Genomic DNA, 10,315 nt, shown 5'->3' with positions numbered 1-10,315 from the left:
GCATCAGTCAGCAATGCTATCAATAACATCCCCGAGACATGTAACCAAAAGAGCTCAGCCTCTCACCATGCACTCATAGTGAATCAGTCATACACGGTGCAAGGAGCATAATCCAATTATTCAAATGACTGCTAGTATACAACAAACGGACACGTTGCAGAAATATCCCCAGTACTTGAAGCCACATCACAGATCGTCCTAGCTATCTGAGACTGTAAAGGTGTACATTTGATCACTCGCTCGAAAAGAACTCGTAGGCCTCCTCGTATTTCTCTAGCACAACGTTGTAGAGCGGATGAATTTGCTCTAGCAAGTTCGAGTATGGGCCAAGCATGTGCTGCGGCAAGGGGCATGAAACGGAACCTGTCATTGCGCTGTACTGGCTAACTGAGAGGCCACTCAGGCAGTAGCATGAGTGATAGTGGTCTCTGTTCTTTCCAGGTTTATCCCTCAATCCCCCCTCCGGCACCTGTGTGTTTCAGCAGTAGACATAGTTTCAATTACAACATGAACTTTCAAAGCTGAAGAATTATATCCCATCACGAAATGCACGCTCGAAAATTTGAAGTTCCGAAAATAGAAACTCTAGATATCTATCTATGCAAGAAGTAAGATGTTCTTTTTTTACCTGTGCACAAAGCAGGATATATTGTTGCAGAGCAATGTTGTGGAACAGCGGACCTATTTGGTTGCTCTGCTTCATAAAATCAAATCCAATCTTCGCATAATCCACTATCAGAGAACAAAAACACACGAAACGGTGACATAAATCAAGATCAGACCCAACACCTTGTAAATCAAAGCACTAGACACTAGTATGTAACGCAGGTTATGAAGCATTAGAAATTTGTATTCAAGTTACAAATATGTGTCGAAGGTACCAAGGCAACAAGGTGACCAAATGACACTAGTGCAGTAATGCACGTTACTTACGAATATACTCCTGATGAACTAACAAAAACTTGAAAACACCAATAATCACACCATATTGAATTGCCAAACCCCAACTCATCACAATTCCAAAAGAGAGTTTATATTTCTTCAATGTGTTACAGTTTATAAACTCAGCAAAGAAGATATATAAGCATGATATTTAATGTAAGTATAACAGGGAATCTCAGTTAATTATTTATTTCACCAGATATTTGAAGCAGAAATATGTTTTTAATGAAGAAAAGCACACTGGTACCACAAGATAATTTTCCATAAGAAAGTATTGAGCACAAAATACTTACCAACAGAAGATTTTTCTGAAGCCAATCCAGATGAGCTGGTCCCACAAGAATCATCTACCGAAGATAATTTGCTGGGCTGTGATTGTTTAGATTGTTCATCAGACCCTGCCATTAGCTTTTGAGCTAAAGCAATAGCAGCTCCCTGGACATACACAAGACATCTGTCATATATGGAGCAGAACATGTGGCTTAAGAAGTTCAAATACATAGCGGTATTTTACCTGCCAAAAGGAGTAGCAACCATCAACCAATTTATTTGTCCGTCCTTGGAATCCGCATTCCACTCCTTGACGAAATGCCACCCAGCCCTAAATGATGAGGCCCTAGTTAGTGTTGCAACAAACAATGATGTGACAACACATTACATATATGGCCTCATATATTTCCTGGAAAAGGTTCACTTTTCAACCTGGAACTTCCGCAAGAGTCCACTTCCAACTCTGAACTATTGCAAAAGTCAACTTCCAAATTTGGACTCTAAAATCGTCTAAGTTGCAACCATGAAATAACAAAACCGTCCGCTTTACAACCTTAGTTAGTTTCACAACTGGCTTCGGCTGACATGGATATCATGCCACTGACATATCATCAAACAAAACAGTCCCGTGCCAGATCTTTTTCTCTTTCTTCTCTCTTTACAGTTTCACAGAAATTAAGAGATTTTTGATATTTGCAAAACACCCAAGATTGTAAAGTATACAGCTCCGGTCGTTAGAGGTTGCAACTTGGACATATGTTTCGGTTGTTAGATTTGTCTGATGACATGGTAGTAACATGGTGAACACATGGCATCCATGCCAGTCAAAAATACTCGCAAAACTACCCGAGGTTGTGAAGCGCACAGTTTCAGTTGTTACAGGTTGCAACTCGGACAATCTTTTAGTCAATTGAGAGTTGACAAGTTACCTTTTTCTATTTCCTAAACATAAAGCAATAGATTTTTAAATAATATCCGATACATTTCTCCTTTACATAATTGAAAACCAAAGGGCCAAGTTCAACTAATTGCAACCAAAATTAGCACACACACATACATACTGTAATAGAAGGAAAACTGAATAAAGTAGTAGGAGGGGTCGTCTTACAATCAAGCTAGGCAAATCGAGTTTCTCCACTTCATTAAGCAGGACCATTGCAGCCAGCCCACAAAAAGTGTACCTTATCAAAGCAATTTTTATTTAAACTTTTTAACAGATACATAAAAATCATCAGAGATCCCCCGCAAAAAAAAATCATCAGAGAACATCCTTAGAAACGTACCCACCATGAGCTTCAGCAGAAGGTTCTCCCGCAATCCCACCTTCATAAGTTTGACAACTGGGGGGCATATAGTGTATGAATTAACCAATCATTCTATAGAAAAAGGTTATCTGAACAAATCAACCACATATTTTAAAATTGCAAAATTGAAAAAACACATTAACCAAAGCAAACCTTGCTATGTAGTTTCCAACACCTTTTGCCAGCTCATCATCAAGAATGTTCACGAGGCTGGCAACCTAATCTCAACAAGCGTAATATTAGAGAATGGCAACAGAAACACTAAGAACTACAAGAAACTCACCGATATTGCAGTATAGCAAGCGCGGACATCAATTTCACCACCATCATGCATTCTGGTTGAAGGATTTTCAATGGAGTAACAGACATTAGTCAGATGGAACTTGGTATGGAAATAGTATTTTTCCTTGCCCTATGCACTATCGAGAAAACACACCTGAAAGCACCTGATTTGTCCTTCATTAGAAGCATAAACTTGTACAGATTGTCCCTGATTGACAACTTAGAACGGTTAAGAAAACGACACAGATATAAATAACATCTTTCTCCAAGAGCGGACATAGAGTTACCTTTTTATTGATGATAGTGCTCTTTCACTCCCTATGGTTACAAGTGTATTTACAGCAGCGTACGATGTAGCGAGATGAGGTAACTACCAAAGAAAGGTGAACAAAAGGATGAAATTTAAAACTGGTCAGTGGAAATTATCATCTTGAATGAGTAGATAAACATGAAACGGCAGATCAATTAACAAAAAAAAAGATTCATGCTATCTCTGAACTTCCAAAAGATGGAGAAACAATACCACTACAAAAGCTAGCTTTGCCAACTACAGCAGGCTTCTTGAGTTATATGAACACATTAGATCATCAAATAGACAAATACCAAACACACAGATACATATTTCATATAAAACATATCTCCGAAGTTCTTATAACCCTAAAATGATTTGTCAAAGTTATTTTGTATATTCATGTGAGCATGCCAAGTAGCCTAGGACGGTCTAAGCACTCATTTTGAAGCAAACATTTGAAAGTAATGTCAGATCCAGTATCTCTACAGCCCAGCATTCACATGGCCTGTTCCAAATTCCATGGTTGCCTAAAATTGCATTTCAAGAACTAATGCAAAAGATTGACCAACCTAAATGTGGGGAATTAAAAAGAGTTTGAGGTTAGAGCAAACCTGCCCAGGTCCACCACCATATCCACCATGTTTGTCCTGAAACAATTATAATTAAGCCACCATAAGAGAAAGAAAATGGTAATATTCAGAAATTACTGTATCTGCAAATGGGTATCTCCAGTGCTTTAACTATGTATGACCAATACTACTTGCATTTTTCCATAAAAAAATCATATAAGATTTACTGTGTCGTGCAACCAGAGCATATTGTCTCAGCAACTTTATCAGTTTCTATAATCTATAGTATGTATATATGCAAAACTACACGTGGATTGAGAGGTTTATTCATGTAGCCCCACCACCTTAAGCAGTTTGGTAAAGCGGTTCCATTCAATCTTGTTTTTCATATCAGCAAAGAAGAGCAGAAGTTTGAAACAAAGCCTTAAACAGTCTGCTTGTAAAGTTTTCAGCATATATATCCTTAAGCATAAGTGTTATCAAAATTTAACTGCAAACTGCAGCAAGATATCCATACAATTATATTGTAACAGATCAACAAACCTGGCATCGAGACAAGAAGTCCACAATATCGTTCTCGAGGTCATCATCAAGCGTTTCATCCAGCAACGCAAGCCCATGAACCATCCAATAGCATAACCAAGGCCGACTGGAAGAACCAGAAGAAAATTGTAAGCAAAGTATAAATCAGGGACGGCACTTAAGTTAATTTAACACTGGAGAAGCATTACTTGGCATCGAGCACATGGAAGCTAGGTGCGAGATGCCTCAGCCCTTTCATCAAATACTCGACATGTTGATCACGCCACAGCTCCAGCCTGCAGCCAAAAAAAAAATAACGATCAAAGTTCGGTATAAGCAAGTGGAGAACATCATAGTCTCAAGTCAGTGTTGTTCCAAATTAAAGGGCACACTTATATACGACACCTAATTGACAGCACTAAGCTTCTATGAGCAAACATTTTGGTACCACAATCAAGCAATTCCTCCCCCCATCTGCCACATAGGTGAACTTATCGGTGAGCTTCCAACTTCGAGCAGAAGCCAAGCAAACCTATCTGATCTCCGCACCCTGAAGCCCATCTCTCGCACCCAAACCCGCTACTCCCAAACACCGCGAACAGCAGGCTAGTAGCTAAAGAGAAGTACTAATATGGAGCGTGCTTGAGGGTCCCTTACATGACGGACTTGGCGTTGGGCGCGGCGTCGAAGAGGACGCGGTAGATGTCGGCTACCCGCGCCTCCACCTTCATCTGCTCCACCTGCGTCACGGTGAGCCGGGGCAGCTCCGCGGCCGCGCCGTCCTCCGACGGGTCGCCCCCGGCAGCAGGCGACTGTGGCTGCGGCTGCGACGACGAATCCATAGGCGCGGCGGAGGCAGGCGGACCGCCGCTCCGCTGTGCGCCGCGGCTGCGAGCTGTGTCTCCGTGCGGCCGCGAGGATCTCAGGGAAAGGCGGACCATGTGCGAGCTTGGTCCTTTGGACTGGGGTAGTAGAAAACTAGAAATTCGATGCAAAGGGAGGAAGGCCTGAAAGTGAAAAGCCCAGCCCAGTAGGTAGTGAGGCCCAGTGGACCGACCCAGCTTCGGGGCGAGGCCGTGTGCTAGCTATACCCACCCGTCCGGCTCGAGCGGGGGGATCATTCCCACCACCACACCGCGCACGCACGGCCGCGCCGCCGCCGCCGCCGCTCCACCGTAGGGCAGCCTCCTCTTTCTTTTTCCGCTTGGCGGCTGGGGCTCTTTGTCTCCGGGAGGGTTTCCGCGGCGCACGGAACAGCAGGAGCACGCCGCGCTGAGAGGTGGAGGGAGATGGCTGCCATGGTTGGAGCGCGCAGGGCTCTCTTCGCCGCCCGCTACTCCCCTCGCGGCGAGCTCGCGGCCGCGCTCCTCTCCCCCGCCCGTCGAATCGGTTCTCCTCACAGGTACCGCACGCCTGCGCCAAGTCCTTGGACCAGTCTTCCCCTGCCTACTAATCATGATTTCATCGTCCAGTGGTTTAGTCCTCTCTGTGAACTTGTGCTCATTTGCGATAGAAACAGAGCCACATGAGTTAAACATAGAAGTTTTTTTTTCCAAAAAATATGTAGTAGAAATCAATTTCGGCCGGAGCTTGAGATGGCAGAGATAGTAAACACATACGCCCACTCATAGCACCTTATAATTTCAGTGTGCTGAAAATAGCCGGCCACCTCAATCCCCTATAATTTCAGTGTTCACATAGCCAAACAGATTGCTTTGACGTCCCCAAATGGCCACTGTGATTTCTTCGACGCATATTTCTTGCCTGGAAATTAACGTGACATATTTGCTATTCTGTTTCAGTCTTCCAGCTGAAAGAGGATGCCCGCGTTCTTTGGTTCCGCATCGAGGCGCTGGCAGTGTGGCATCCGAACAAATTGATGGAGACTATCACCGTGATTGGGGGGTGCAAAACGCAGGGAACTACGGAGAGTCCCGCCCAAAACACTCACCCGATCATTTCAGCCGCCCCTTGCAGAGGGATCCCCCTTCAGCTCATTCTTCAGAAGGCATTGATAGAAATAAAGGTGTGCATGCTGATGGCGGTGTCAATGCACATTATGGACGCAATTCTGAACAACCTTACCAGAGCGGTGGATCGTATGGCTTACCAGATAGTCGCCAGCCATATACCGGTGCAAGAGTGAATAACGAGCCACCTGGATATACTGCCAGGCAATCGTATGGGGGCAATAGTGCATATGGCCACCAAAACCCCAAGGGCGATATACCAAGTGCTCATCAGCAGCAGAGTGTCATACCTGCTATTAATGGCCTTTCTGCAGATGGTAATGTGCGAAGAGGTCGTGACGTTACTGGATATGATTGCAGCTCTGGATACAATTCCCGAAGTAACCAGGAGAGCTATACTAGTGGGCAGTATGGATATGGCCCATCAGCACAGTCACATCAAAGCCCAACTGGAAGTGACCAGCAAGTCTTTCATCAACAGAAGGTTGATCGAATATCTAATGGTAATTACTTCAACAAGCCTGGCAATCCTGCGTCACAGTATCCAACTCCAAGCAGTTCCCGTAAGGAGCATGTTGCAGGACCTCAACAAGGCCACAATGGTGATTTTGGATACAATACCAGGCAGCCTGATCAGGCAAGTAGTGCATACAATCACCCAAGTTCTAATGGAGGTCCACCAAGTACTCAGCAGCAGCACAATGGCACTGGATATGCCACACACAACTTTGGTTACAACACCCAAAGTAACCAGCAGAACTATAATGGTAGGCAGAATGGATATGGTCCTTCAGGACAGTCATATCAAAACTTAACTGGAAACGTTCAGCAGCAGAATGATTATCAAAGTCATGATCATGCAAATAGGCCTGTGAATTCTGCCTCACAGTATCCAAATACTAGCCATTTCCATAAGGAGCATTTTCCAGTATTCCAGCAAGGCCACAGAGGTGATTTTGGATACAATGCTTCACAAGCATATCAGAGTCATTATACCACTAACAAAATTGACACTCAGAGAAATCATCAAGAGCATTTCATGAATGTAAACACAGATGTACAGCACAGCCATAACAGAACTTATCCAGAATCTCATTCAGATATTCAACCTATTACGTCAGCTGGGAACAACTTGAGCAGTAAGCCCTATCAAGATAACATGTATTTCCAGCATTCACTGCCTGGCAGCCTGCCAAATAATGGATCACCTTCTGAAGTATCTGATGAAGCCAGCGGCATATCCAAAGGTACTATTGAGGAACTGGATAAGTTATGTGAAGATGGGAACATAAAAGAAGCTTTGAAAGCTCTACCGGTGCTGCAAGGAAAAGGCATTGTACTGCATGCTCCTCAATACTTTAAACTGATGCAAGCATGCGCTGATGCATGTGCTCTTGCAGAAGCAAGACAAATACATGATCAAATATCTCAATCAGAACTAGCTGTTGACATAGATGTTAACAACAAAATTTTGGACATGTATGCTAAATGTGCCTCGATGGAAGATGCAAAGAAACTTTTCAGTACTATGGCGCAGCATGATTTGACATCTTGGAGCACTATAATCTCAGGGTTTGTGCATAATGGTCTTGGTGAAGAAGCAACTGACTTTTTTGATCGTTTTAAGCAGACTGGAGATAAGCCAGATTCTGGCATGTTCACACATGTATTTTTGGCCTGTGGAATTTTGGGATCGGTTGACGAGGGCATGTTGCATTTTGAATCAATGCAGAAGGATTTTGGTATAATTCCTTCCATGGATCATTATGCGAGCATTGTTAATATGCTTGGCCAGTCGGGCTATGTTGATGAAGCTCGTGAATTTGTTGAACGGATGCCTATGGAACCGAGCGTCGATATCTGGGAAAGTTTGATGAATATGTGCCGACTTAATGGATACTTAGAGCTTGGGGATCGTTGTGCTCAGATTATAGAACGCCTGGATCCTTCTAGGCTGAATGAGCAGTCTAAAACGGGTCTTTTCCCTGTAAATGCTTCAGACCTTGCAAAGGAGAAAGAAAGGAAAAAGGCTAATACTGCTGAAGCTAGGAGCAAAGTTCATGAATACAGAGCAGGGGATCGATCCCATCCAGAAACCCTTAAGATCTATGAAGAGCTGAGGTACTTGGCGGCTCATATGAAGGAGGCTGGCTATATTGCGGATACTCGATTTGTGCTTCATGACGTTGATCCAGAAACTAAAGAGGATGCCTTGCTAGCTCACAGTGAGAGACTAGCTGTTAGTTACGGTCTTATAACCAGTGCTGTCCGTTCGCCAATTCGGGTTATAAAGAACCTTCGCTCCTGTGGAGACTGCCACACCGCTCTTAAGATAATCTCTAAGCTTGTTGGCCGTCAGATCATTGCGAGGGACGCAAAGAGGTTCCACCATTTTGAAAATGGTGTGTGCTCTTGCAAAGACTATTGGTAAACAGAATGTGACATGTCTACGCTGTTATAAAATTTTATAGGTAGAGATCCAAAATCAGTTGTGTAAATCCTTAAGGTATGTTGCCTATGAAACATTTGGTTTAACCACAGGTTTCATGTCAGGGACACGGTGTATCCTCTCTTCTATGTAACATCCTATTAGTGTTCTATACCCTGGAATTTATTAGCTTGAAGCATTCTTTATCTGATGATGCTCCCTCACAAGTCATTATGCATCGGAAACTAAAGATATACACTTGGTTTGCAGGTATTCTGTAGTTCGTACTTGTTGGTAACTTTTTTGTGCTAGAGGACTTGTACGAATCTTACTGGTTACCCCTTCTTTTGTACTCCTTTACTGGTGGCCTTTATATGCTTTAGCGTTCCAATAAGAGGATTTTTAGTTATTCTGTGTATCAGGAAAGAGCCTCACTGAAGAAGTTTGCAACTTGGAGCTTTGATGGTAAAAGCAGTGACTTGGGTGCACTTCTGTAGCTGGAATCGTGCCAAGCGGTGAAATGGAAGTCCAACACGTCATACAAATTTTCAAAAAATCTACTGTACAACATTGACCCAGGTTGCATACAATATCTTGTAAAATCTTACGTCAAAATTCGATTTACATGTGGCCCACTGGAGCATCGTACGAGTAAGGTCGAAGTGGCATGGTTAGCATCCGGCTTTGAATTCCGCGCGCGCCCGAGCTCTGCTGATCTAAAATTTGGGATATAAAGCTATGCTAGTGTAATTTTCTGGAGCGGGGAAAGACAGGATCTCGCATTCCCAAGTGCGGAGTTGGAGAAATCATAGGGCAAATGCCTTCGATAACAAAATGGGGATTGCTAGTTCGCACCAATCCAAAATTAAAACGATCTGAAAACGGTTCGTTGGCTTGTATGATCTTTCAAATGATCTAGTTTTGGATATGAGTTGAGCCACAACCCATGTAGTAGTAGTTCTTTTTTACTTCACAAGCGGATTATGGGCTTGTAGAACTTTAAATCAGAAATGTTATCTGTCAAACCTCAGCTTGGAAGGAAATGGCAAGCGAACGATTTTTCTTGGTAGTTTTTTTAAGGAAAAATGCCTTTCTTCTAAAGAACCTACGATGTTGTTCTGAAGAAATTGTCATCTGTAAGTGCATCTAGTGCCATCCCTAGTTGGTTTTGGAGTATTGACGACAAACTTAGTTGAGGGACTAATGTGTTTATGAGAATTGCAAAATAATATAGGTAGTAATCCTTCATTGATTCGGTTTACCTACCAGAGATGACCCCTAAAAATGTATGAAGACATTAAAGACAATGGTGGTCTGTGAAGAGATTCACATTGAAGATTATGACATGAGAAGACATCGCATGAAGACTATAGATTGCGAAGACATAGTTGTTTCGTAGTTCCCTTTTCTTCTTTGTTGAGTCATAGGAACCACCGTACTGTTAAGTGGGGTCCAAGTGAATAAAGTCAGAGTGACTGAATTGATGCTCAACCAAATCCTATGTCTTCGAGCGAAGACAATGAGAGCAAATCTTATCCAGAGCTGGATAAGTCAGCTTTACTTGTAGCCCAAGTCAAGCTGCCACGTGTGTTTAAAATCTGACCGTTGGACACGTGTCAGTTCCTTAGTGACCCAGGGTCATCTCGGACAAATCAGGTCGGGTTGCCTCCTGGCTATAAATAGCCCACCCCCTACATCATAAATTGGTGTCTACTCAGAGTTAGTGCACGGCTTTT

At 43.1% G+C, this 10,315-nt stretch overlaps 2 protein-coding genes across 2 annotated transcripts; one reads left to right on the top strand and one right to left on the bottom strand.

The window, feature by feature from the left end:
* Positions 1 to 41: 41 nt before the first annotated feature.
* Positions 42 to 5,143, bottom strand: ERA1 (Prenyltransferase family protein). Its single transcript, XM_048708413.2, has 14 exons — positions 4,839 to 5,143; positions 4,391 to 4,477; positions 4,203 to 4,308; positions 3,702 to 3,737; positions 3,086 to 3,168; positions 2,953 to 3,006; positions 2,800 to 2,851; positions 2,670 to 2,734; positions 2,496 to 2,552; positions 2,321 to 2,393; positions 1,457 to 1,543; positions 1,236 to 1,377; positions 629 to 732; positions 42 to 469 (listed from the first exon to the last, which is right to left on the bottom strand). Exons 1-14 carry the CDS (start codon positions 5,120 to 5,122, stop codon positions 233 to 235), a joined length of 1,467 nt encoding a protein of 488 aa, XP_048564370.1. The 5' UTR covers positions 5,123 to 5,143; the 3' UTR covers positions 42 to 232.
* Positions 5,144 to 5,288: 145 nt separating this feature from the next.
* Positions 5,289 to 8,751, top strand: LOC125544660 (uncharacterized). Its single transcript, XM_048708406.2, has 2 exons — positions 5,289 to 5,583; positions 5,984 to 8,751. The coding sequence occupies exons 1-2, from the start codon at positions 5,471 to 5,473 to the stop codon at positions 8,580 to 8,582; spliced, it is 2,712 nt and encodes a 903-aa protein (XP_048564363.2). The 5' UTR covers positions 5,289 to 5,470; the 3' UTR covers positions 8,583 to 8,751.
* The last annotated feature ends 1,564 nt before the right edge of the window (positions 8,752 to 10,315 follow it).

This window comes from Triticum urartu, chromosome 3A, assembly GCF_056163025.1.
Source record: "Triticum urartu cultivar PI428250 chromosome 3A, HENAU_Tu73, whole genome shotgun sequence".
In the NCBI taxonomy this organism is placed as follows: Eukaryota; Viridiplantae; Streptophyta; class Magnoliopsida; order Poales; family Poaceae; genus Triticum; species Triticum urartu.
The sequence above is the reverse complement of the archived record's forward strand: the minus strand, read 5'-3'. Positions and strand labels throughout refer to the sequence as shown.

What these genes read in the sequence shown, in the direction of transcription:
- LOC125544660 (XM_048708406.2), top strand. Translation starts at nt 5,471, where the DNA reads ATGGCTGCCATGGTTGGAGCGCGCAGGGCTCTCTTCGCCGCCCGCTAC. An exon ending in CGAATCGGTTCTCCTCACAG is followed by an intron (nt 5,584 to 5,983) that starts GTACCGCACGCC and finishes ATTCTGTTTCAG; the next exon opens with TCTTCCAGCTGAAAGAGGAT.
- ERA1 (XM_048708413.2), bottom strand. Translation starts at nt 5,122, where the DNA reads ATGGTCCGCCTTTCCCTGAGATCCTCGCGGCCGCACGGAGACACAGCT. An exon ending in TTCCATGTGCTCGATGCCAA is followed by an intron (nt 4,309 to 4,390) that starts GTAATGCTTCTC and finishes TGGTTCTTCCAG; the next exon opens with TCGGCCTTGGTTATGCTATT. An exon ending in GTTGGAAACTACATAGCAAG is followed by an intron (nt 2,553 to 2,669) that starts GTTTGCTTTGGT and finishes TATGCCCCCCAG; the next exon opens with TTGTCAAACTTATGAAGGTG.